At 46.0% G+C, this 27,899-nt stretch overlaps 1 protein-coding gene across 5 annotated transcripts in view; it reads right to left on the bottom strand.

Moving 5' to 3' along the window:
• Window positions 1–27,899, bottom strand: part of DDHD2 (DDHD domain containing 2) — a 107,198-nt gene that overhangs the window by 13,988 nt on the left and 65,311 nt on the right. For all 5 annotated transcript variants that reach the window (XM_088480400.1, XM_088480398.1, XM_088480402.1 and 2 more), the window contains 8 exons: window positions 27,220–27,290; window positions 26,153–26,269; window positions 25,942–26,037; window positions 16,385–16,504; window positions 10,102–10,257; window positions 9,854–9,956; window positions 2,650–2,814; window positions 596–752 (listed from right to left, as the gene is read on the bottom strand). In XM_088480400.1, the coding sequence (XP_088336526.1) occupies window positions 596–752; window positions 2,650–2,814; window positions 9,854–9,956; window positions 10,102–10,257; window positions 16,385–16,504; window positions 25,942–26,037; window positions 26,153–26,269; window positions 27,220–27,290 (985 nt within the window). The remainder of the gene's footprint in view (window positions 1–595; window positions 753–2,649; window positions 2,815–9,853; window positions 9,957–10,101; window positions 10,258–16,384; window positions 16,505–25,941; window positions 26,038–26,152; window positions 26,270–27,219; window positions 27,291–27,899) is intronic.

Raw genomic sequence — 27,899 nt, forward strand, 5'->3', positions numbered from 1 at the left:
AGATCACAAAGGACTAAAAAGTCATCAATCCTGCTGCGTTTACAGGTCCTATGGACATAAGTTCTCTACGTACTGAACATTTCTGGAGAGAAAAAAAGAGCTCTTCTTCCAGAGACCAGGTCTAAATCACAATTTACTGATTTATACATAATCAGCTGTGACTGGTTTTCCCCCTAGAGGCATGTCACTATGTGAGAGTGTGCAGGTGACAGGAGAAGGTACAGTGTGCAGTACCTCCTGATCCTGGCTCCTAGTGAACCTATAGTCCACAATTTCATGAACAATTTCAGCCTACAAAACAGCTGGCCGTGCTGTTCGGACAATCTAAGAAAACAATAACATTTCACTGTCTATAGTGGGTAACGAAATGTTAATAGCTTGGTTTCCTTTTAGAATTCTACACAAGATTAACACTATTATTTATTGTGTTTCCTTCTTGCAGAAGCTCTATACTGTAAGCAGAACTCCTCTGTCGTCTCCTGGCATTTCAGAAAACCTACTACACTTTGTATGGTAGTCCCTGCCGCCTTCTCATTTTGTGTGTTACAATAGAATATACTGGCAATATATGAACCATATCATAGGAGTTTATTACCAGTAACATAGGTGACTCTGTAATGCAAATAGATATTCATTGAAGCTCTCAATCGGTTTCTCCTGGAGAACATAATCAAAGCGTTGCCCTCCGTTTAGCATCCCCACATCAAGATGTACAGGATCTTCCTTCACAGGAACTTCTTCTAATTTCACAGCTGCAGAGAACAGAAACAGAACAAGAATACAGCATTAAGAGATGACCATTTAGTGTTCCCGCTAGGTTGTTTCAGCAGTGCATCGCACCCTGCACGATTTCAAAAGGGCAGAATGTACCCTGCCCTTTTTGGCGGCGCCTCGCTAAAACATGCCGGATGCCATCCCCACCTGTGGGTTACAGTGTCCTGCAGGTGGGAAAAATCTATTCACAGAGAGAGGGCACGTGCTGGGCACGTTCTTAAGAGTGATAGAAAGGGGGCACATCTTAAAGACATACCCCCTTTTCTCATGGCCACACCCCTTTTCGTATGCACACGTGCAAGAGTGCCCTCTCTAATGTCCGGCACCCTGCCCCAATCTGCTCAAAATCTTTATCCAAGGCCATAGGGTAACAAAAACTATAGATTATTTTCCATAAAAGGAAGAAAACAAACTGGTCTTTCCCCTATAGCACCTTAGTTCTTCATTAGCCAAACAAGGTGACCAGCACAACAGGAGAACACTTAAATAGGGTTTTTCTGTGTCTGCCTTACAGCCAAAGAGAAAAGGACTTTGCTCACATGCACAATAATCCTGTATTCTCCGTCTGCAGGTGAATACAGAGGTGGGACGTCCACCAATTGTGTTACTTTGGTGCACTTAAAAGTTTAAAATCAAGAAGGAGCCAATACTACTCTATTATTAGGAGCAAGTAGGATTCTTTGTGGAATTAGGACCATGCTCAATGTGCAAGTCATTTATCTACAGACCACTTTTACTGATGCACCAGCAATACTCCCATAACACTCCTATAAGGCGGACCATAACCTGTGTGCGCTAAACCGCATCCCTGTCACCGCCCAAGAACACCCACTTCACTTTCAATACACTTCACCATGCATGCGCCTGAAATGGGAACTGTGACTGTGCATGGGCACAATCGAGGCGCATGCGAGGCCCAGCTTGGACAAATGTGCAGTAGCAAAGAAATCTCTCCACTACACCCAACATGAGCAGTGCATACACCTCTGATCCAGACCTTACCTTAGCAGTGCATACACCTCTGATCCAGGCCTTACATAAGCAGTGCATACACCTCTGATCCAGGCCTTACATGAGCAGTGCATACACCTCTGATCCAGGCCTTACATGAGCAGTGCATACACCTCTGATCCAGGCCTTACATAAGCCGTGCATACACCTCTGATCCAGGCCTTACGTGAGCCGTGCATACACCTCTGATCCAGGCCTTACGTGAGCCGTGCATACACCTCTGATCCAGGCCTTACGTGAGCCGTGCATACACCTCTGATCCAGGCCTTACGTGAGCCGTGCATACACCTCTGATCCAGGCCTTACATGTGCAGTGCATACACCTCTGATCCAGGCCTTACATGAGCAGTACATACACCTCTGATCCAAGCCTTACATAAGCCGTGCATACACCTCTTATCCAGGCCTTACATGAGCAGTGCATACACCTCTGATCCAGGCCTTACATGAGCCGTGCATACACCTCTGATCCAGGCCTTACATGAGCAGTACATACACCTCTGATCCAGGCCTTACATGAGCAGTGCATACACCTCTGATCCAGGCCTTACATGAGCCGTGCATACACCTCTGATCCAGGCCTTACATGTGCAGTGCAGGAGACATTAATTGTATATATTCCCCTGTATAGTGTTAAATATCCATAACAGAGTTATAGAGTCTATCCTGTGTCCCCATTAGTAAAATCTGCTTAAGCAGTTTCCGTTTGTGCAGTTAGTACAATGTACATACAGTATGATGAAATATACACACACACACACACACACACACACACACACACACACCACAACAGCAGACATTTTACCATTTACGTTGAATGGCTTATGCGTTATTTGGTGTCACAAAGGTATAAGTGCAAATTACCAGAATTGGCTTCTGCTGCAAGTGAAAGGTCGGAAACGGACAACATTGCAGCTTCCGCAGTAGGAGGTGGTAAGGAAGGAACAGGAGGCCGGGTAAATGTTTGCCAGGCGACCCGCAGAGAGCCCAAGATGTCTGTGCCCATGCGAGTTAATCCTTCTTTCAATTCTGAGAGGAATAGATAATTTAGTCAATACCATTCTTTGACATTCATAATTCAGTACAGAATGAGGTCTACGCTGTAATAATGAGGGGTTATGTGTTATTGCATGTACGCCATTAAGCACATTATATAGTAAACGAGTACCAAGATTAAAGCATACTAGATTTATGCTCAACTTGGTCTCCTATAGAAAGGGGATTACATACTATCATACAGTAAAGCTGATTACACACTAGACGTGTGTAGACGTGTAAATGGTTGTGGTGAACCGCAGCTCATCCAGGGTGTAGTGTTGGTGGTGTGAATCCAGCAACGGCTGATGCCACAGCGCAATAATTAGGGCATTCCATACACAGTGCACAATCTGGTGTACTACCGCCCGATATATCGTTCCCCTGCCACATCCAGAAGCATGGCGTCGACTGCTGGATCTTCTGATCTGCCGTACATGCACAGCAGATCAGAAGATGCGATGAGCGACGCATCAGAGCACACAATCACCTGCACACACTCAGCGTTATGGCTGATATATTGTTCCGATCCGAGTCAGAACGATATATATTCTGATATTTCACTTAGTGTGTACAGAGTGTAACTGTTTAAGAAGAAAAGTTGGCAACAAAACATTATGCATGTGTATATTACATCTATACACATTGTATACACTGAGCTAGAATAACTGTGGGTGTCCTATACCAGGGACTACCACAGTCCCAAAGAACTCAACCCCACCATTGATAACCATGGACAATTAATATAAAAAAGCTCTGTATTTCTAACAAAGGTGCAAATTGAAAAGACTTGCTATTCTGGCCATTCACCATGTATGTTAGAAGCTCCCACAGCACAGTTTTTACCTAACCCTGTGACAATGGTCATCAGGGCACAATAAATACAATGGGAGGAGTATAAAGTTGCATTTCCATAGAAAGGAACAATATTTCTTGAAAATGACAATTACATTGAATTTTCAGACCCAATTACACTCAGGTGTCGGCTTTTAAAAGGTGTTTTTATCAGAATGTCAGGACTGGAGATGAGGAGACAAGGAGACATAGCTATGCTACGATTTACTCCGCTACATCGACAACAGTGTTTAGTAATCCCACAGATAGAGAACAGACACCCAGTGGCGTATCTATAAATTTTGTTCCCCTCTGCCAAAAAAGTCTCAGATGCCGCCCCCCCCCCCCCCCAATGGCATTTTGTAAAATAATCAATCACAGGGACCTTTATATGCAATTTGGCTCCCAGTGCAAAAGTTAAAAATGTGCCACCCCCCCCCCCCCCCCCTAGACAGTTTACAGTATTTTTCCTCCTTACAGTAATGCCCCTTACACAGTATGCCACACACCGTAATGCCCCTTACACATTATTCCACACCCCCTGCGCCTCACACTACCTGCACCTCACACTACCTGCTTCCCTATCCTGCTCCCTGCACCTCACACTACTTTGCCCCAGTTACAGAGACCGGCTGCATCTCCTCCACCCCATCCCCCACGCTCTCCGTGGGCGGCTGGGCACCAAGCAGGGCACTCCTTTGATCAGCGTTGCCTGAAACTGGCTGCTTCTCCTCCTCCCCATCTCAAGGCAGGCAGTGGGCTCTTCGTGGCAGCTCAGCAGTCAGCACCCAGCAGGAACATACACACACATCTTCAGCGCTGGGATAGTGAGCTGCCTCAACGTTCCCCTTCCCGAGCGTACACAGACACACACACACACACACAGTGACAGCAGGGAGGCGGAGCTGAGGAAACTGACGGGAGGGAGGACAGCATCGCAAGGAGGCGGAGCAGTGGACAGTTTGCCAGGAGGGAGGCTGCGCTACTGAATCCAGACCGGCCCATCTATCTAGTCTGGCCCCGCCTGTCTGTACCCCTCCGTCTCCCCGTCACAGGACAGCGGGGAGCCCCTGGGTGCCTAACAGACGCTAGAGGTCCAGTAGGACCTGTAGTATGTTTCCTCCTATGCGGCGGCCATTTTTGGAGGGCCGTTTTCAGCAGATTTCATGCGGACGGCTAGTCCGCATGGAATCTGCAGCCCCCAAGCCACCGCGCCTCACAAGCCTCTGCGGGGTCTGTAGTTACGCCACTGCAGACACCCGTACAGGTTGATATGAAGCAGAGCCGAGAAAAGTAACTAGAAAAACTGGATTTTTTAACTTACAACAAATTACTTCCCCTAACTCCATTGGGGGTCTATGATGGTGGAGCATAGGAGTTTGGCACTTTAAAGAATATGCTGTAAATTTCAAACTCCTTTCCCTCTAAATCCGCTTTCTGTGAGTAGCTCAGTTATTTTTCTAACCAAGCCTCCAAAAGAGAATTGGGAGGAAAGAAATAATGAGAGATACACTAAGAACTTACCTTTGTTATCTCTCTTTCTACGAAGTTCATAGGGTCCACAGGGTGACCTTGGGGGTATAGGTGATGCAGAGTCATCAGGGCACCTTACGCAGTAAATTTTTCAACCAGGATGCACTTGGGTCTCCCTCTATACCCCGCCCCCGGGCACCTCAGTTTCGTAGTAAGCCAAAGGCCGGAGGAAGAGGGGAAACAAAAAAAAAAAAAAAAAAAAGAGTCTGGAACACACGAGAATCACATTCTCACACAGAAGGAGATGGAAAAACCGGTGACCAGAGCGAAGCCCATCTGAAGCACTGGTGCGACAGGGTGGGTGCCCTGTGGACCCTATGGACTTTGTAGAAAGAGAGATAACAGTAAGTTCTTATATCTATCATTTTCTACTTCTGGATCCATAGGGGGTCCACAAGGTGACCTTGGGGACGTCCCAAAGCAGTACCCTCAAGGTTGGGGACACTCCTGTGCAGAGAGGAGAATCCACCGCCCGAAGGATGCATCCTGAGAGGCAAAGGTATCAAAGGTATAATACCTCAGAAAGGTCTGGACAGAAGAACACGTGACCGCCTTACAAAGCTGAACAGCCGAGGCACCATGGCAAGCTGCCCACGAAGGACCCACAGACAGAGTAGAATGAGCAGTAATGGAGGGCAGCACTGGAGGGCCTCATGAATGTAAGCCTCAGAGATAGCCATGCGAAGCCATCTAGCCAAAATTTGTTATTGGCTGGCCATCCCTTCTTGTGAAAGCCGTAGAGGACAAACAAGGAGTCTACAACAAAAGAAAAAATCCAAAGGCGCTACTACCTATGGACACAATGGGGGCTAGGTTTGAAACACACTCTACCTATTAGCAGCTAGCCCTACCAGTTTGGGAATAACTGGATCACTCCCAAAAAAGAAAAAACCAGGATCAAAAAAACGTGAGGGCGCTAGTCAATAGATAATGAATTTAATATTTAAAACATAAAACATGTACTGATCACGTTGTCACTACAGGATCAGAAAAACAACACAGAATACATAAAATAAATAAAAATAAATAAATTAAATATAAATAAAATTGGCAGAGTAGAATATAAACACAATTGTCAGTATGCACCATTCAAAATAAGCAGTATTAGATGGCATGAATATTGTATAGACTTCTATGGAGCATAATACAGTGCTGCTTAGCAACATATGACATGAAAAAACTGATGAGTCCAGTTGTCACAATTGTGACTCAATCTCGAAGGAGATATAGCTGAATGTTATTTAGAAAAGCTCCATATTCCGTAGTTCAACTCCCAAAAATGGTTAATATAAAATAGTTTCCTGTTCTTCTTATGTGCAGCAATTCCGCTGTCATACAGAAGAACAAAGACAGCTTTCTATATGTCCGGTTGAAACACTGTTTAGTGAGGCTACAGAGTCTTAGGGTAGGTTTCCAGTAGTGATTTTAAGCAACATGCATGTTTGTTGGATACTTTTTTATGTGTACACATCCCACTGTATTTATCACCACAGTATTATCCCTTGTATCAAGCGCGGTGTTGCATGGCAAGTGCACAAGCCAGCAATATTGTTACCATTCGTCTGAAGAAACCGCCGATGAGCCTGAGGCGGAGAAACGCGTCATGAGTGCTCACATGCTGACAAGGCCACGAGTCTCTGGGTTTTCCGTTTGCCATGAGTTATCTCCCTGTTACATTCAAGAAAGATACAGCAAATGGTAACAATATTGCTGTATCCCTCTGGGATAACGGGACGATACAATGACCCCTGTCTGAAGTTGGATTGCACTGCCCTTTGAATAGCCATGGCCTTGTCCTTGTTTGACAGGAGACCTGTGCAGAAGAACTGATGGGGAGGCCATCTGCAGAAGGAGAGGGCGTACCCCCGAGAGACCACTTCTCTCACCCAGGTGTCTGTAGTAGTCAGACTTCACCGCTGGGCGAATTGAAGAAATTGGCCTCCCACCCTGGGATCCCCTAGGGGGAGGCACGCCCCGTCAGGCTTGCCATCAGGCTTTGCAGCTGGACGTCTCACACTCCAAGCTTGTTTCTTAGGCTTGGTAGTTTTCTTGGTGGTTGACGGCCTAGGAAAGGACTGGGTTCTAACCTTACCTGGGGCTCGATAGGTCCGAAAGGACGAAGTATGAGATCCCGAGGGAGCAGGAGCAGAAGGCAGGCAAGCTGACTTAGCGGCTGCCAGTGTATCCACAATTTTGTCCAAATCAGAGCCGAACATGACCTCACCATTATAGGGTAAATACTACAAGCCCTTGTTTGAGTCCGCATCAGCCCTCCAGGAGCGAAGCCACAGGGAGTGGCAAGCCGCAATTGCTGCCGTAGAAATCCTGGCATTCAATAAACTGACATTCGAGACCGCTTCATTTATATAGGTTGCGGAATCTCGCAAGTTGCCCACCAGATTCAACTGCTTCCTGGTCGCATCTGAAGACAAGGAGCCCTTCCAGGGTGTTTGCCCAGTATTCCATAGCCCGAGCCACCCAGCAGATCACCATAGCTGGTCTGCATGCGGCACCCTGAAAGGGAATAAATTGACTTCAGGCAAACCTCCACCTTCCTATCTGTGGCATCCTTCAGGGATGATGTGGAAGGCATAGGGAGAGTGGCGCTTTTAACCAAGCACGTGACATGGGAATCCACCGCCGGTGAAGTTTCCCATTTTGAAAAATAGTCCTGAGCGAAGAGATAAGCATGGGCCAGACACTTCTGCAGCTGGTAACGCTTCCCAGGATTTTTCCATGCCACCTCCAGATGGTCCACCAGCTGGTCGGATAAAGGAAATATGGCCGCGGTCACATTTGCAGGCTTAAAAAGGGCATGTCTGGACTTAGGTGCTGGAGGATCATCCTCCTCTATGACCAAGGCCGCACGGACAGCTTGCATCAGACCCGGAATATATATCTTGGACTTGGACTCCCTCTCCTGTGTAGAGGAGTCGGAGTCATCCGGGAGCGCCCCATCTTCAGATGAGACCTCGTTATCATCATATAGAGTAGACTGGGACGACGGCAAAAACCTTTTAGCCGGTCTGCCCTGAGGGGCCTCCTGCTGTTGCACTTCTGCAACATTTTGCAATGCAGTGGGAATGTATTAACCCACTGGGGAGTTGCATGGGTGCAGCCGCCTAAAGCAAGCTTTGAGAGGATATAAGCTGCTGCTGTGTGAACCCCATTGGGAAAAACACAGGGGGGACAGCTAAACGTCCCGCAATGGCCGTTAAGTGCTTGTGCAAAGCACGCCCACGGAGGCTCCTGCAGAGTGGCAGGGACCGCAGAGGGACCTGGGGGAGCATAGCACCTCAAACATAATCCCCCCAGTATCATGTCTCCCACCCCTAAAGCCGCTGTACATTTTTTACAGGACAGCTGGGCGGGAGCCAAATTAGGCATATCACTCTCACTGTCATACATAGTGAAGAGGATACCAATATACTGTTCGTGTCCCCCTACACAGAAATAACAGACTGTGAGGGTGTACCCCGACAACACCTGTGCTGGGCTTCAGAAAGAAAGAACAGGCACAGGGAAAGTAAAATGGCTGACAGTTCAGAAAGTGAAACTCAGACAGACAGCGCTAGCATACAGTCACATACAATGCAGAATAAGAACACCTGCACTAAATCGCACTTCTTGGTCAACTACGCAGACTTCGCGTCCGGTAGGATAAAAGTGCTACATACACTGACCACCGTCCAGGATGAGAGGTATTTAGGGGGATCCGAGCTCCGCACCGCCTGCTGCGATCTGCGACTGAGCCAGGAGAAAATGGCTGCCGGAGATCTGAGGGGGCAGATCCGCAGGAGGGAAGCTGCCATAGCCCAGCCAGAGCGCGGTGGAAAGGCGCGCTGTGCAGCGGGGAGGAGCTGGTTGTTAGACAGGGAAGGCTGCCTCCCCTGGCCAGCGTCAAACCCCTGGGACGCTGAAGCATTTCGCAGAACTGCAGCCCAATGTCCCAGGTGGCCTAGTGGGGGCGCAGGACTCAGTGCCTAGCCCCACTTGCTGTCATCCCCAGCCCTGGGGGGAAAAAGACTGGGCACCACCGCGGTGACACGCAGCTTACCTGCGTCCCCGTAGCAACCAGCCACAGTCCAGGGATCCTCCGGGGTCCCTGCTAGCCAAGATCCCAGAGGCCCACCAAGATCAGTATCGGCGTCTAGGTGCCACCGGGGTGACGGAGCGGTAGCGCGGACATCCCCTGGACTGTCCGCGATGTTGCTATTTTGAAGAAAACTTCTTTTAAAAATAAAAAATCTTCAGGGGCTGTGTCAACAGCCCCCTTTGCATGTCAGTGACCCGACTCCGGCCGGGCACCCAACGAAACTGAGGTGCCTCTGGCCCGGGGTGTAGAGGGAGACCCAAGTGCATCCTGGTAGAAAAATTTACTGCGTAAGGTGCCCGGATGACTCTGCATCACCTATACCCCCAATGTCACCCTGTGGACACCCTATGGACCCTGAAGTAGAAGAAAAAGTCTAAGCATTTAAAGAAACATTATACAGGAGAACAAGCGCATAAAGTGTGGGCACATTTATAATACACACGCTATTTAGAATGTTCCTCATAGGATGTAAGAAAATTATAAATTGGTACTTCCTACATAATGTAAGTTAGGACAATGCAGAAATTATAAAGCAGTAGTAAAATAAAATACAAAGTGGAATTGAGTTACCTAAATGCATTCTCTTCCTGCCTTTATGGTGAGGTATCACCATCGGCTCAAACTCCTCATCCCTGAGAACCATTGGTTCTATCCTGTAAGCCACTGGGTCGAACTAGAAACACAAGAGTCAGACATTAATAGTAACACATAGTAAAATTAATTATAAACACATAAAAATTTACTTAAGCAGGTTTGCCTCTAGCAATGTAATTCATATGGGAAAGAAATACAAAACGGTAAAACCTAACTATACCTACCGGATGATAGATATTAAAGAAATGTTTGCATGTGGGAAACTGATAGTTGGGATCAATCCTCTTCAAACCCCGTACAGTCAGGAACATTCCAATGGGGGAACCCCAGGCAAAGAAAATTTGTGGATGGAAGCTGAGTTGTGGGTAATCGATTCGAACCTGAAAACAAATGCAAGTGAAATATGCCTCATTAATGATTCAATTTAGGTTACACTGGAACAGGGCCCATAGTGGTATGTTCTGATAGGCTACCTGCTGCAGAGTTTTTCAGTGACTCAAACAAAAAGCTTTGATGCATTTGAAACTTGAATTACCGTGACATAAACGACCATCGATTATTGAAGTTTCATCATGTGTGTCAGAACGGTGCAGTGTGTAAAAATGTGAGTTCTGAGCTTATGGTGTGCAAAAAACAAAACAAAAAAATATATACAGTGGTACACAAACTACTAAGCCAAGGGCTAATGACAGAGCAAAGATCACCAGTGGTAAGTCCAGGGGCTAATGACAGAGCCAGTATCACCAATGGTAAAGCCAAGAACTAATGATAGAGCCAGAATCACCAGTGGTAAGGCCAAGGGCTAATGACAGAGACAAAACCACCAGTGGTAATCTACATTCTGCAGCTCTGAGGCTTAGTAATAGAAATCATCCAGGTGTGACACAAAGTTGAAATAGAGAGTTATGGTAGAATTACCTTTGTCAACTCTATTTCGTCGAAGTCCATAGGATCCACAGGGATACCATGGGGTGTGTGTGGCTGGAGTTATCTGGGCACCAAACAGTAAAAGCTTTAGCTCCCAGGATGCACCGGGCCTCCTCCATATATAACCCCACCCCCGGCCACAGGCAGACAGTTTTGTAAACAAGCCCAAGGCAGAAGCAGTAGAAGGACGAACAATGTAGACAAGAAACTCTCTCACAAAGGATGAGAGAACCATGACCAAGAGAAAAATACCCCTTGAAGCCAAGTGAGTCAGGGTGGGCGCCCTGTGGACCCTATGAACGTCTCAGAAATATAGTTAACACAAGGTAAGTCTACCATAATTCTAAATTTCTTCTTCAGTGTCCATAGGGATCCACAGGAATACCATGGGTATGTCCTAAAGCAGTTTCCCCTAAGGGTGGGGACGCTCCTGAGCAGAAAGGAGAATACGATGCCCAAAGGAAGCATCTTGAGAGGCAAAGGTATCAAAGGAATAGAACCTGAAAAGGTGTGGACGGAAGACCACGTGGCCGCCTTGCATAATTGTTCAGCAGAAGTGCAACGTCGTACCGCCCACTAGGGTCCCACAGATGTGCAGTAATCCTATTTGGAACAGGACAACCAGCTTGCGTATAAGCCTGAGAGATTGTCATGTGGAGCCAACGAGCCAGAACCTGTTTGTTAGCTGGCCAGCCTCGCTTGTGAAAGCCATACAACACAAAAAGAGAATCTGATGTCCTCAAGGATATGGTACAATTCGTGTAGATCCGAAGAGCACAAACCACATCCAGAGAGGCTTCACCTGCAGAGAGGTCAAAGGACTGGGAGGCCGAAACCACAATCTCTTCATTTAAATGGAATCAGGATACCACCTTAGGAAGGTAACCAGGTCGGTTACGGAGGACAGGTCTGTCTGCATTAAAGATCAAGAAGGGGGGGGCGACGGGAGAGCGCTGCCAAATCAGATACCCTGCGGGCAGAAGAGATAGCAAGGAGAAAGAGCGTCTTCACTTGAGGTCTACTGAATCCAGAGGAGTAACAGAGAAGCCCGGAGAACCAAGCACCCTGAAAAAAAGTTCTAACATCAGACAGGGGAGCGATCCTTTGCTGGAACCAGACTGGTAGTGCAGAAACCTGAAATCTAAGGGAGGCCAAGGTTTAACCCAGCCGAGAAAGGCAAGTACTTGGGAGACCCTAAAAACTGTAGGGTCATAGCCTCTAGGGGGGCATCATTGAAAGTAAGAGTGCCAAACTCTGTAATAGATGCGGGCTGAGGAAGGCTTACGTAGCAACAATTTTGCCCAACTCTGTGCCAAACAGCCTGTCTCCAGAGAAGGATAAGGATTCGAGGGCCTTTTTGAATTCCGTGTCCACTTATCCAGGACCGTAGCCAAATGACCTGGCGGGTGACTACCGAGGTCGCAGATGCCTTAGAGGCAAGAAGTCCAGTATCTAACGCAGCTTCTCCAAAATAATTGTCCGCTTCCGGAATACGGAAGATGTAGGCCAGTTGTTACCTGGTAGCGTTTCATTGCAGGCTGTCTTCCAGTGCCTCTGTCCATCCTTCGATAGCCTTAGCTGCCTAGGCTGCAGCCATTGCCGGCCGAGTAATAGAGCCAGAAAGAGAGTAAACTGTCTTGAGAGAAGTTTACAGTTTTCTATCTGTGGCATCCTTAAGAGAGGATGTAGACGGTAAAGACAACGTAGAGGTTCTGGCTAAGCGTGCCACATGCGAATCAACAGTGGGAGGGGCTTCCCACTTCGTACACTCACTAGTAGGGAAAGGGTAAAAAGAAACTAGAGGCGGTGATGGTTTGATCCCAGCTATTGGCACCTGACACTTTAGAGGCCAGCACCGTTTCATTCTTTGGAGACAGTGTTTGGATCCGGGACTTTGGACCTCATTCAGAGTCGGTCGTAAGCGGCCGCTCAGTCGTACGCATCCGATGTTTCCAAACCACGCATGCGTACGGTTAGTTGTGCGCATGTGCGTACAAGACCTTGCGATCCAAAATGCTGTCGATCATACGGCTTAGTAGCAGGAAGTGGCTTCCGAGAGTTGATTGACATGAAAGGCCGTTTGTGGGTGTTGACGGGGGTTGTGGTCTAAAAAAGTAGGCGTTCCTCACCGTTTTCAGGGCGTTTCAGGGGCGCACATAAATTTACTGCTAGGGCCGACATAGAAGGCCGGAAGTAGTAAAACGTCACTCGGCGAGCAGGTTAGAGGCCTGGCTGACCGTACAGCTTGAGGTTGGGTATGTGCTCTCTCAAGCCCCAGCCAGAGTACAATCGATACTATTGAATGTGACTTATGTCATGTTTGATGTTTCTATTTTGTGCCACACAATGCAAGCAGCTAATAATCGATTGTTGAAGCTAATAACACTGCTAATTGGCTTGTAATTGATTCAGTTGCGTTAGCATTAGCGAAAAATAACAATAAATAATTTCATGGGGATGGCTTATTCTATGCGTTTTTTTGTTAATTTTTGGTGTCATTTGCACACAACACAAGCGGCCGCAACCATCAGAAGAAAATTAACATACAGCGACTGACAACGATTGACTCGATCGCTAACTGCTATCACTCGCTAGCTAGAGGAGGTGCTTTGTTCACGTACGGGCGTCACTTTGGTTGCGATCACCCGGCCGTGCGATTGTTTTTTTTTCTGATTCTCGATCGTTAGGCGTACGACCGAGCGGCTGCTTACGACCGGCTCTGAATGAGGGCCTTTGTGCAATACTTACAGTTACTGGCAATTAGGAGTCTCCACTTGCATACTTTGGAACAATATTTGCTGTGAGATCATAGTTAACTAAGGACTCCTTCCAGTTTGTATCAGAAGCCGGTAAAACGAAACAGCACTTGTCATTGGACTATGTGCCACTTCTAAAACTGTTCCACTGGGTGCTCATTCATTGCTTCCTTTTTTACTATAAGTGCCTACAGGGTTCTTACCTAAATGTTTTTATATTGAACATTCATGTATTTTTATTTTGCATCCACTCAGTAATTCCTTTTATGTAAATCACACTCAGTACTGGGTTTATTTGTTCACTAATTTTTTTAATAAATTGTTATTTTTAGTACATTGGTGCTTTTCACTTATTTCATTGGTAAAAAGAAACTAGTCTTTTTGGGACCTGGAACCGTTTTGGCAGGATGGTGGACTGGAGAGGTGGTACATAACAAATAGCACACAGACGGTCCTGCACGGAATTCTGAGGGAACAAGCTCACTGAACAGGATCTGCAAGCTCCAGTTTACCCTTAGGTCTCAATCGGCGGAGGCAAAGACTGCACAAAACGTGATTCCCCGCAAGCGGGAAAATCGCCTTACCTGTTCTTCTCCGTTTGTCCGGCTGCAGCCATGGGTCCCCAGTGGTGCAGCTAGCAGAGCCCCACTGGCGCCGGCTGTAATCACTGGACCACTCACCGGTGTTGCGGCGCTGGCGGAGGTAGTTGGAGCAGCAGCACAGGCGCCCATTAGGACACCTTGCTGCTTGCTCAGATAAACAAGAAAATAAAGAAACTCAAATAAAGCTTGGGGCTGCCTAAGCAGTCCAGTCTAAAAGTGCGACCGATCCTGCCAGCACCAAACGTAAAATTGTCTGCCTGTGGCCGGGGTATATGTGGAGGACTGGTGCATCCTAGGAGCTAAAGCTTTGACTGTTTGGTGCCCGGATCACTCCAACCACACACACCCCATGGTATCCCTGTGGATCCCTATGGACCTGAATAAAAACTTCTGGGCACACCTCTGGTTCATAGAATACCGGCAAATACAATCTCCATGATTTATCAATGGGGCTACAAAAACTCATTGATGAAGAAGCCAACAATAGGTGGAGATAGCTTGCAAGGAACAGAGAACCAGGGGAGACTGGCTTGAGGTTACAAGGCACCACTCAAATGAATGTAACATATATTGGAATATTGTTTGCTTTGTGTCCTGACTTTAGCAGATGGGCGCTTATAAACCCTATTTGACACAAATTATCAAGCAGCGCAAGTCATGAACCACTGGCGGCAGGTTGTAGATATACTGTGCAATTTATGTCAGGAGCAGAATGGTGTGCCTGTAGTACTTGTTGCAGCCTGCAGTGTGCTCAGAACTGGTTTAGATGTGAAGTGCAGAACAGCCCTGGTGGTGAAAGGCTGTACTGGTTGCAGACTGACAGGTACAGAATGTGTTTGGAACATCGGTCACTGGTGACAGAGAGCTACAGAAGACACTGGGTAAATGCAGGTAACAGGAGACTGAATCAGTGTGTAATACAGACAGGCGGTAGCCAGGCGGTCAGAATCCTGACACCTGGATCCCAACAGGGTTAACATACTGACACTTGGTGATCGGTATGCTAACCCTCCCCCTACCCTAACCGTCCCTCCCTGGTGCCTGAACCTAACCTCCCCCTCCCAGCACCCTTAACCCGCTACTTACCTTCGGCATCCTGAAGGTCAGGATGTTGGCGCCGGAATTCTGACCGGCGTCAGTATTCTGCGGCCGGTAAGGCAAGCGTCTGCAACCAGAACGCCGCGATGCCGTACACATACCCAGGAGACCTGAATAAGTGCAGAATGCACTTGGCAAATGCAGATAACCAGAGTCTGGATCAGTAGCAGAAAGCATTAGGCGAAGCAGGTACCCGGAGTCTGAAGCAGAAACAGCAACGCCAGAATATTCTCAGGGAGAAGGAGTGTTGTTCTAGTAATGATGAGTCATCAGCTCTTGGGTTACATAAGCTACCCTGTGCACTGATAGGTTGGATGTGTCTTGTGACCGGAGTTACTGGAGGCTGGTTTGTCAGAGATGATCATGTGATACAGTCCAAAATGGTGATGGCCCCACACATGAAGTGATACAGCATATTTACAATTGAGTGAAACTGGTCTCAGGGATGCAGCAGCAGACCAGCAAGGACACAGATGACAGTGGCATCAGAGCCGGTAACGTGGGCTAAGATCTCACTGTGTCACCAATGCGTCCAAAGCATCTGTGTGCCGCTATCAAAAACAGTATGTCACACAACTATAGTGCAAGCTCTCATCCAGAAAACTGCTAGCATTTCTCTCTGTGTGCAATGTGCAGAAGACAAAATATTATGTGCCACGTTCTACTGGTTGCAAAACCTCCTGTCTGACAGAATAAGTATAAGTGTCACAATAAGTAATTTTGTCTGCAGATTACACAATCTCTGTAAAAAAATAAGGTAATTTTGTCAACCCCACCCCCCTTAGTGCCTAACCCTAACCTTCCCCCTCCCGCGTCCTAAGGCTAAATCCCCCCGGGGCGCCTAATTCTAACCCTCCCCCACTGCAGCTAACACCTACCCGGCCCCAGGTGTCGGAATCTCCAGCCATGTCAGGATCCCGTGGCAGGTCCTTCGCCACTGATCGGGATTCCGGCAGTCGGTATTTTAACTGCATCCCAATGACCCAATGGACTGGCTTACAACATTTAGCTGCCCACAGTGTTCTAAAGTGTAGAATAGTTTTTAAAAACATACGAACATTATTTCCATTATCCTTAAAGCTCCCATTTGACAACAGACGAGGGCATACTTGATCGTTACTCACCTGTCCAATTCCAACATCAAAGCATTCATAATTCACCACATTGAAAGTGCTGCCAGACGTCAGGGGAGGCTGCATCAAGTCACTCGTAAGAGATGTTCCTGTCGCTGTGCATTTAGACTCCTGTGTATATGAATTAGAGATTAATGACATTATGCATGAGATTTACATCAGTACATCCCATTCTCTAAATATTGATTACAATAAATTGGATGGCAATCAGGAGATAACCGCATGGGTGCATAACATAAAGGAAGCATTGACCAGACTAAAATGTAAGTTGAAAGCATTCAGAGTATTTGAATAAATTAAATAAAGAATGTATTTTATTATAAACCAGACCGATGCTTCAGTTGAATGAAGGCCCATAATGGTAACAACACAGAAGAACACTTAAAATATTTACAAAGGTCCCCTAGTTGAAAAACTGAACCAAAAAGATGCCTAGAAACCTAGGGCTGTAATTATGAGCAATACACCTAGGATTGCAGCCAATGGGACAATAAGGAAACTTTCACCAACCTCCTCAGATACACTTACAATAAAATTGTAGCTAGCTTAACTGTGGATAACGCCAATTTTGGGACAATTTACCCACTAGGACGATGACGGCCCAATATCGGTGCCACAAATCGTCCGGATCGTCCAGTGTGTACGGAGTATCTGCACACTCCCGTGGTTGCATGCGATATCCTATGGTCGACCGTGCGGCACGGCCAACCCGACAATATTGCATGCAGCGCCGCTGCAGGTAATGGAGGACGGAAAGAGTGACAGCTCAGTGTGTACCCTGCTTTACAGCTAAAAAAAAATCCTGTAGAGAATGCAATAAAGGGATCACACCCACAACTGCGGGGTTCTGCTGCAGGTATTGTAACCGTCGAGATAGTCATCTCGTCGGGATATCGTACCCAATCTGACCAAGACATTCAGTAATTAATGAGGAAACCCCCAGTCTGTGATACTGTACCAACGCTGAGGAGTAAAAAGGTGGGTGGTCACTGGTGAACTAACACTTGACCACTAGGGTGCCTGTACTATTCTCAGGACATGGGATTCATGATAGTTTCACTTGTGGATGTGATCATTTGTTTATTGTATTTTCCTACTGTTTTTTTTTTAACTGCGTATAGTGGCAATTTTGGGACAATTTCCAATTTTGTTATACAGTAAGTAGATACTTAGCGCACCACAAACCATAGTGACTAAGGTTAAGTATGCAATAAAACAGGATTAGTATAATTAGGTTATATCCTTTATATGAACCATTTGGTGGACAATGGGCCATGGGAATTTAGAGTTTCAATTAGGAATGCTTGCTGATCCTATGAGAAAAGAGTGACACAGAAACTAGTGAGGAAACTAAAGTGTGGAATCTTATTTTTAACTGAAATTTTCCCATCATCTGCACTTTATTTGGATATTCAGCGACACCTGTTTCATGTCTCACACTGATTTAGCTGTTTAATAACTGCTGCAACTACATTTTGAATTAAGAAGTCAACAAGGACCTTGCTTATAAGCTGGACAACAAGCTATGACTGAAAAACCTGTGGGAGGCTGTTACCGGCCGAAAAGTGGGCCTGATTCAGAGATTATTATTATCATCATCCTTTATTTATATGGCGCCACAAGTGTTCCGCAGCGCCTTACATAGTACTTAAAACTAATAAGTGAACAAAAAAAAACCAAAAAACAAACAAGTAACTTACAGTACAGTGAAGGACATTATATACATTGCTGCAATAGTGATTAAAACACTCACAATAAGCAGCAGGGAGTTGGCAGAGACGTTAGGTGCCCGTATGAGGAGTAAGGAGTAGAAGAAAGTGTAAGGAGAAGTACATGGGGGAAGAGGTCCCTGCTCGTGAGAGCTTACATTCAAAAGGGGAGGGGCAGACAGACAGGCGTGATACAGAAGGGGAAGATAGGGAGGAGAAAGTATTATGTGGGTTAGGATGAGAGCTGGAAGGCCTCGATGAAGTGGTGGGTCTTGAGAGCCCGTTTGAAGATATGCAGTGAAGTGGAGAATCTGACAGGGAGACGGAGAGAGTTCCAAAGGTAGGGAGCAGCACGGGCAAAATCTTGGAGGCGGGAGTGGGAGGAAGTAATCAGTTGGCAAGAGAGGCGGCATGCATTTGTAGAGATGGACGCAAGCGACTGTGCAAATCCATCCATCTCCGATGCAAATGTCAGACCCTTCCTTGTTGCATTTGCAGTCGCAGGCTGGTATTGTATCACCATCGCTACCGATGGTTGCTCCCGTCAGGCTGTGCCAGCTGAAGTTTGAGCAGCCTGACCGAGTGGCTGGTCACATAAGAGCAGGGGCGTATTATAATACTTACCTCTCCGAATGCCACGGCGGCCGGTGTAGCGCTACACAAAACGCCTGCAAAATGGCAATCACAGCCATTTTCCTGGCGTTTTGTGCATGTGCAGTAAGGAAATCACTAGACTAGTGCCCTGAGTCTACTGCTGCTGTCAGTTAACTGGCGACCGCCGAGGAGAGAGGAGGGGGCCACGGACAGGGAATGCACACGGGCCCCCTCCTCTCTTAATAGGCCCTTACATAGGAAGCCAGGAATCTGCGTCCGTCAATGCAGACCCTGGCCTCGTCCCTCCCGGAAAACAGAGCCAACCTGGGAATGCCCCTGCTCTGCCCCCCAAACACATGCTGCGGCTTGGGGAGTCTGAGTGAGATCGCAGGACCAGTTCTGCACATGCACAAAATGAGTCCTGCGCAAAACCAGATTCCTAACAATCAGAGATGTTCGTTCACCGCAGGATGAATGTACATTTCTGAATCAGGCCCTGAGTTCATAAGATACATTAGCTTAACAATAACTTGTTTAAATTGACTTGATCCTAAACTGGCAAAAGCAGTTTTATACATACCTGCGCTTTGGAGAAATAGAGGTTATTTGTCATTGTACGAACTGGGATAAGATTTTTGGTCACTTACTGTTGAATCCTTTTCTCTTAAGCAGGCTGGGGGACACTGGACCATGGGATTGTGGATGGGGGACCAAGGAGCTGGCACGTAAACTAAAACCTATAAAACTTTAAATATAAGCTTCTCCCCTCCGCAACTCCTTACAAGCCAGTGCACCTTCAAAAGAGCCCGGAAGGAGAGGCAGTAACCTAGTGAAACTGTTAAAAAACAGTAGGGAAAAGACAAATTGAGACAAAACCCAGCACGACTGAGCGTGAGGGAGGGATCACACAGTGTCCCCCGGCTTGATTAAGAGAAAAGAATTCAATGGTAAGTGACCAAAAATCCTCTTTTCTCTGGCAGCAAGGCTGGGGGACACTGGACCATGGGATATTCAACAGCCGCCCCCAGGGGAGGGAACACTCAAGCTGCCTGACCGGAGAACTGCACGTGCAAAGTGGCCGTTGCCGAAGGCAAAAACCTGAAACTGGTAAAAACTGAATAGCAGCACACCTGTACCACCGCCCAAGGAGAAAATAAGAGAAAAGGCGATCTCGCTAACCAAAAGAGACAGCTGGAGGAGATGATCTGAAAAAGCCAGCTAGCAAGTGAGAGATTAATAAGTGCTGTCAGACAAAATGAGAAACTGGGCAGAGGGATGCTGAGCCCCCCCGTCCAAGATGGGAGAATCTCCCTTTGAAATTCCGCGAATGGAAGCAGGCATACTGAATGGTCACGAAAGTCGAGACCCTCGTGCCAAACAACATTATGCACCACAAACTTGACGGGTGAGGCACAAGCAGCACAGTCATGACCAAGGACTGTAGGGTCTGTGCGTGATACACCGGCAAGAAAACCTTGCAGAAGAGAGGTGTCGAAGATCACCCCCATGAACTGAAGGCGCTGACAAGGGATTAGGCGAGACTTCCTGACATTGAGGATCTAGTCGTGATCCGGAAGTACCAGAACCGTCCACTCTAGGTGTTCTTGTAGCCATGAAGCCGAATCAGACTTCACGAGAAGATAGTCTAAAGGTGGTATGATAGTGATACCATCCTGGTGTAGAAAGCTCGCCCTAATTGACATGAACTTGGTGACAACGCACGAAAGCCTGGCTACTCCGAATGGTAGGGTTCGGAATTGATAGCAATCAGATCCGACTGCAAAACGGAGAGAAGAAAGACTGGCCCAAATTGCAATGTGAAGATACGCATTGCCAATATCTGGGGAGGCCAAAAACCCAATGGCTTCCATGCTGTGGAGCACTGACTTAAGAGATTCCATCTGAAAATGATCAACCCAGAACCTGGTGATCAATGCGCAAAGGTCCAAGATTGACCGGAAGAAATAATTTGGCTTCCAAACAAAGAACAATTCGGAGCAAAAGACCCCAGTTTCCATTCCAGCGTTGTCACTGAAGCAATGACACCCTCCAAGTGGAGAGAGACTGGAAAGCTTTGACCAATGCCACCCGCTTCTCCACATCTTGAGGAAGAGCAGTGGCCAAGAAACGCCATGGTGGCAGACCGCTGTGGTTGATGATGTAACCATTAGAACTGATGCCCTGCACCCAGGTGTCTGAACACGACACCACGGAATGGCGACAGGCGACCGGACTGGGTGGAGAGAATCCGACAGGCACTAGGCTTTTTCAGATCCCTGACTCCCAAGTACCGGTTGGCACCAGACAATTTGGCCCATAGGAGCCAAACCCCAGCTGGAGAGGAAGAGGTCTTTCGCAGACTGACCTGGAGTGGACACTCCACCCCGAAAGGAGGAGTGAAAACTGGGAACCACGGACCCTGCCGCTTTGGGAGCAGCCCCCGGGGGAAAAGTGCCTGCCTTCCCCTACGTAGCCTGGGACATAACAGCATCCAGGTTCGGACCAAAGAGAACGCCCCTACCAAGCGGAAGAGTACAAGGAACAGATCAAATCTGAATTCTCCCCCCAAGCGCAGAGCCAAAGCGCTCCCTGAACTGAGATGGTCATAGCTGAAACTCTGGAAGCCACCTGAGCACCATCTTGCCTAGCCCTCATACATACAGGCAGCTGCACCACAAAGCTGTTCTGCCAAATCCAGTAGGGAAACCATGGACGAATCACTCTGATGCCCAGCAACGAGTTTGCCAGCCCACATCGGATAGTGGTCCAAGACAACTGTTCAATAGGTAACTCACCGGACCCTTAAAGATCACAAAACCCAGAACGGGCAGAGCCACATTGGTAGCTAAACACGCCACCGCAGTATCAAGCTGGGAAGCAATTGCTACTTTGACACATGATCCGGTGGAATAGGATAAACAAAAGCAAGATTAGGAGGGCTGGAGAACGTCATATCTGGCGTTTTCCAGGCATTCTCAAGGAGACCCGAAAAAAGAAGAAATAGCAACGACCTTCTTGTGCCGATGCCGGAACGGACCCACCCATTTGGGAATCCACAACCAAGCAGTCCCAAGAGTGGCGCCCAGCAGCCATGAGATCTTTTTACGATGTGCGTAGTGAAAGACTCCAGTTATTCATTCTCCAGAAACACACCACCAGAAGCAGGCATCCTGGTTCCCCGCAAAAGCGCAGCAGCAGCTCCAAACTGACCCCCTCACTGAAGTGCCATCAGCGTACCCAAGTCGGAGACAGAGCCTGTAACCCACACTGGCTCCGCCAAGGTAGATGCAGCGCCCCCAGACGGTTGCACAAAACCAGGCCCCATACGAAAGTGCAAGCATCCCCAATAACACCTGTCCACATGCTATGACATAGTCCCGTGGGTCGAGCAGCCGACCTTATAAAATCACAGTGCCCCTGGCCTTATAGGGAAGTGTGTCTAAACCGGAGTACCTGGAGGAAAACCATCAAATTAAATCTGAAAGTCTGCAGTTAAATCACATCTTGTTTGTTTCATTTCAAAACCATTGTGGTGGTGAATAGAGGCCAAAATCTGAAAATTCTGTCAATGTCCCAATATTTATGGACCTGACTGTATGTATTTTCTACCTTTAATTACTTATTTTCACTAAATCTGGCTAATATAAAACATGCTCAGAAATTGTCTGGGTGTTTGTCTTTTTTAAATTGAATTAAAGAGAACATTTATTTAAAATGTAGCCAACATATTTATTTAAACACACAGTATACCATTAAAATAGCAAATTTTTACATGGTATTCTGTAGTGATGGCCCTTGACGGCAGTACCATTGATGCCAAACGGTTTTAAACCACCGCTAGAAAACAAATGGCTTAGCCTTCAATGGACAAGTTTTTTGCAGACCGCCAAAGTTCCCTTAACATCGGGGTGCACCGGTGCGTGTCAGCGATTGCAAAAGTATTTGCCATTGGTCATAGACCATCAATGGTTTGTACACCATCAATGGTAGTATATTGTATAGCATTTAGTATACCATCCCTAGTCAGAGGCCCCATATCGATAGTTTTGATCAATGTGGGATCGCCACGATGGAAACTTATATAACTGAATATATATATTTTTCACAACTCTGAAAAATGGTATTCAGTCTTAAAATGTAAGGATACAAACAGGTAATTCATAGAGACATTTATTCCCCCCACAATATTTATTTACGGATATAACAACAAATATATATTTTCAGTGATCGAGACACACTTGGGGGAGGGAAGGGGTTCAAGACTCTCCAGTGTTTATATGTCACCGATGCCTGTTCCTCGCTGCAGCCATTGGGTACACACTGGGGCCAGCACGCTTCTGTATTGCCATTTCCCTGGTGTCTGCTCCTCTCTGCTGCCACCGGGTGGGAGGTGCTGCCGTGCTTACCTTTCACTGCTGATTGGGGCACACTGGGAGGTAAGCCGCGGAAATCCCAGCATGGCGTGGTTGCAAAAGATGCAACTATGCCTGGCAAGTGGCTAAACATCTTTTAAACAGATGGAGAACGAGTTTGCCTGATGTGATGGAATGAGAATGTAGGCAAATTGAAAATCGCTTAAAACTACGTCAGATTTGAAAACTCGGACCTTATTAAATATTTCCCTTTGAAGTTTATTTACGTTCTAATGAAGGATAGCCCCATGGCCCAGTACCCCACAAATGGATGAATGAGAAAAGCACCAGTGTAAACTCTACAGCAGTATACTGTATTGTTGTGCTGGTAACGCTGAACATGAGGCTGTCCTGCAGGAGTCATCTGGCCACCATTGATGAGACAATGAGACGTATTCAATTTGAGCGGACCTGCGCTACTTTTCCGCCTCCCGGACTATTCGCCTACTTCGCCTGTTTTGCAGGCGGAAAAGTATCGCATGTGTGCCCGCGTATCCCCGTATTCAATTTGAAAGTACGCGAAACCGAGACCTGGCAAAACTTAAACAAGCGGAAAGTACTGTCAGATTTGAGGAAATCAGCCTGACACCCCCCAAAAGATGCCCTGACATGGGGGTTAGCTATGGTTACCCCCGATTTGGCTTGCTGAAGGTATTTAGAGTTTTTGTATAAGTGGTGAAGAATAGTATTCTGGTGGGTTTTTTTGCAGAAAATAACTTATCCCAGTAAATTTGGGGTACTTGAAAATGGGGGGCCAGCATATTTTAAAGTTGCAAAAGTTAAGTTTAAAAAAATCGTGAAAAATCCACCTGCAATGAAAAAAAACACATGGTGCATACTTAGGGACCCCCCCTAGAGTGTAGTTCGCTAGTTTTTAACTTTGTCCCCCAACTATTTTTTTTCGCCCCCAAAATGGAAGTGATTTTTAGTGGTGTTCATAAGTGTTTTTTGTTTGACACAGTTTACCTTTGGGGAACTGTCTGAAGGCTGCACGGGCGTTCCCGCAACGTTGCACCCTAAAACCCCAATTCTGCACTTTTTCCCGCCTGCTATTCATAGGCGACACTTTTTCACCTATTACATTGCATTGACGTTCTGCCTAGGTGGAAAGTCTTTCAAACTGAATACGGCGATACTTTTCCACCTGGCAAAATTACGTCATCGGCGAAACTTTTTTGCCGATTCCGGCTTTTTGCTCAAAATTGAATACGGGCCATAGAATTAAACAAAAACAGCTAAACCTGCAGTTAGGAGGTGGATGAGGCAGATGACACCACCACTGGAGACCAATTGAGGACAATCAATCTTAGAAAGCCTTTAACCACAGTGTAGAGGACCACACTACGTGTAGAGAAACCTCCCATGTTCACAGCAGTACAGGATTATATTGGCAAAACACAAACAAACATCATACAGGACAGTGTTTCCTAACTCTAGTGATAAGGAACCCCTAGCATCGCATGTTTCACAGATCTACTAATTAGTGCACAGGTGTATTCATTACCGGCTGACACACATGAAAAGATCCACGGGTGGAGCTAATTATTTCAGTTGTGATACTGATGAAAATGGAATGAAAATCTGGTAACGTATGGGAGTAAATGATGATCAGCAATTTGCTCCTAAATGCCAGAAAACAGATGAAAATGGTCGTTCAAACAAGTTTGTTAAATGTTTGATCTAAACAATTTGTTCAAACAACAGTTTTTGTTCATTTTCCGGCGTTTGGGAGCAAATTGCTGATTGTCATTTGCTTTCATACCTTACCAGATAGTCATTCCAACCAATCAACTAGTTAGCTGGTTGGATGTAAGTTGGTCTAGTGTGTGGCCAGCTTTAGGGGTCCCTGGGGACTGGAGATGGGAAACACTGTTACAGAACATGGAATTTACAAATTAAAAAAAATTAAAGGTGAAATCAGCAAGCCACTGAAGAATGTAAGGTCCCCATAAGAGGTAGGTAACAATAGGCAGTATTTATGAATGTATGCTGCCACTGAATGTAGTCTGGAAGGAAACAAGAGAGTGGAAGAAGCTGGGTGAAACTGACCCCAGACAAGGTACTGTAACAAAATTTGAGACAGGGTCGTGTTTACATATATTAATCCCAGTTGTCCCATCAAATTGACCTTCGCGATAATACATTACTTTAGGCTGAAAGGTTTCACCATGCATCAGTGTCGCTAAACCTGTCAACTGTTAAGTTTGGTCCCCAGAATGACTACAATGGGCTCTGTTACCTTGGGTAAGAACCCTAAAAAGTTGCTGAAGCAAACAGAATATTTATATATTTATCTACTTTGTTGTGTAATTGACAGCAGATGAGTAAATATAATGCTAGGCGCAATATTACATTGTTATGGGTTTAAAACTGCATGTCTGTAATGTCAGCCCTTTGTCCCTTTTATGGAAATGGACATAAACACCAAGGACTAGAAGCTCCAAACTGGTTCATAGTAATGAGAAAATATTCAAATAAATCTAAGAACACATATACAAAAGATTAAGGAATTTATGAGCCTAAGAGATATTTTGCATAATACCTAAATTACCATGGAAGCATTTTGGCAAAGAGCATAAGATTAATAGGGTATTGGGTGAATCACTGGTACCAAAATGAAAATGAAATATATTAGATTTATATGTGAGAGCTGCAAGATGCCTTTTGCATTCTCTGATAAAAATGAATCATTAGGGACCAGATAAAAGCAGCAGAGAGAATGCATAAGACACACTGTCCCACCCTCTTATTGTGTATAACAGTCTGGCTGAGGCCCATAGCACAGCAACAACCATACATTATACCTCTGGCCTATGCAATGTGATAACGTTACCTTTAGGTGCCCTCTGTGTTTTACATAGTGGAGGATTTTCTTCCGTGGCCCCAAAGGGATTCCTAGACCCTTCAAGTCCTGATCTGTGCACATAACCTGTAGCCAAACACAAAACACATCCAGCACTGAATATGTCCATTATATGTACCAGGGCCAGTCTTGAGGAGCAGGCGGCACATCATTAAGTGCTAGAAAATAAGGCCAGGTTTACCAGAGTTTCTATGTCCACCATTTCCTGCTCAAACACACTGATCAGTTCAGTCAGCTCCAGCTCCTCTAGAATGTTTTGCAGTGTTTGTCTGGGTGACTGAGGTTCTGCATTGTGTACCTGCAACAAAGTCATTTCAGAATTCACTTTTGTGAGGTGAAGGGGTGCTGAACAGCATAAACAGCTTAGGACCACTTGAATGTTTTCCCCCCTTAAGTAACAGATCATTGAGAGGATTCTGTAACCGTATCCTACCAGGTTCTTTTGATGCAGAATGCTGAATATTACATTTTACAAAGCCTGGCTTATTCTCAAGCAGATTTAGAGGGAAATTCAAATAGCCGTAGTAAACTACAGCGAGCTAATTGATCCCCCCGGGGCTGTCCAATTAGCCCAGAAGCAAGTGCGGATCAGGGATTTTTTTTCCGGGACCTCAGAAGGTCCCAAAAAAATCCCTGCTAATTAGTCTGTTTTTGGGAAGCTGCCAGCAAAAACACATTGCTCCATGAAGATATCACGGATTCTATGGGCAATATCCTATTAGGAGCAGAAATTTCCCATGGCTGAATTACCGCCACCAGGGCTATCCAATTGGCCCCGATGCCGGCACTTAATGGTGGTTCTGTTTTGCCTGCCTCAAGCAGGCAAAACCAAATTCGCGATAAGTAACGTTTTTTCAGCGATCACTGAAAGTGAAAGTAAATTGGTCCATGGCTATTCACTGATGGTAATTTTACACACAAAAAAATGGCCTATAATTGGATATCACGATAACGACATTCTGGCTTTTTTTCGCGATAAAAGCCAGTTTTTGCCATATGGCAAATTACCGCAGATAATAGGATACCCCCCCTGTGTGCTATCACCTGGAAAAAAAAAGGGGGAGGGGGGGTCTAGTTCTGTAACTCCACCCACCATTCACTGAATAGCAAGGTGTGAGTGATATCACACCTAGCATGGTTGGACTCTAGTTTATTGCAAGTTAGCAGGACAGATTTGTGGAAAAATATAATAAAAGGTAGAAACTATTCCAACTTAACATACAGATAAAACAAAGCATTAGAATTTACCTTTGTTCTGAGGTGAATACTTTGTGTGGGATCAACCTGGTTAGTGAGTAGATCAAACAGAATGAGGGATCCTACAGTAAAGACAGTGTTACATTATTGATATGTTATTTTATTTATTTTGAAGAGTCAACAAACATAATTTAGTACATACTGTACTACAAAATGAAAGGCAACATCTGATTAGCTGCTTTGGGCAGGCAACTTTTCCACTTGACTATTTAGAAATTTTGAAATATCTCCCACCATTAGTCTGCCAGAAGTACAATAGCACCTGTAGTTGAATTTATAGGCCAATTCCTTAATTAGAATAGATGAGGGACTTTTATGCCTTTCCTCTTTTCCTCCCAGTCATTCTTAGTTGTTGGTAGGTCTAGGTCACTCTCTCCCTTTAGAAGGAAACGTGTATAGGAAAGCACCTAATGTTCTCATAAGGAAAGGTGAAATGTGAACGAAAGGAAAACATGTTTGATTTGGTGATATGGAATTGGAAATGGTAGCGAGGGAAGGTTTTGTTTGAATAACTGTAAAGTCCATTACACAACAGAAACTGTCTCGAATCCAGTGAGAAAAATGTATGATAGACAGTTATAGCAGGAAAGCCAGGCTATACCGAAAACAGATCTGGGAGAGCGGTTGGAGGACAGGCAAAGCTTGGAAGCCTTTCAGTCCCAAATATTAAT

This window comes from Taudactylus pleione, unplaced genomic scaffold (assembly GCF_031769625.1).
Source record: "Taudactylus pleione unplaced genomic scaffold, aTauple2 ptg000253l, whole genome shotgun sequence".
NCBI classification, from domain to species: Eukaryota; Metazoa; Chordata; class Amphibia; order Anura; family Myobatrachidae; genus Taudactylus; species Taudactylus pleione.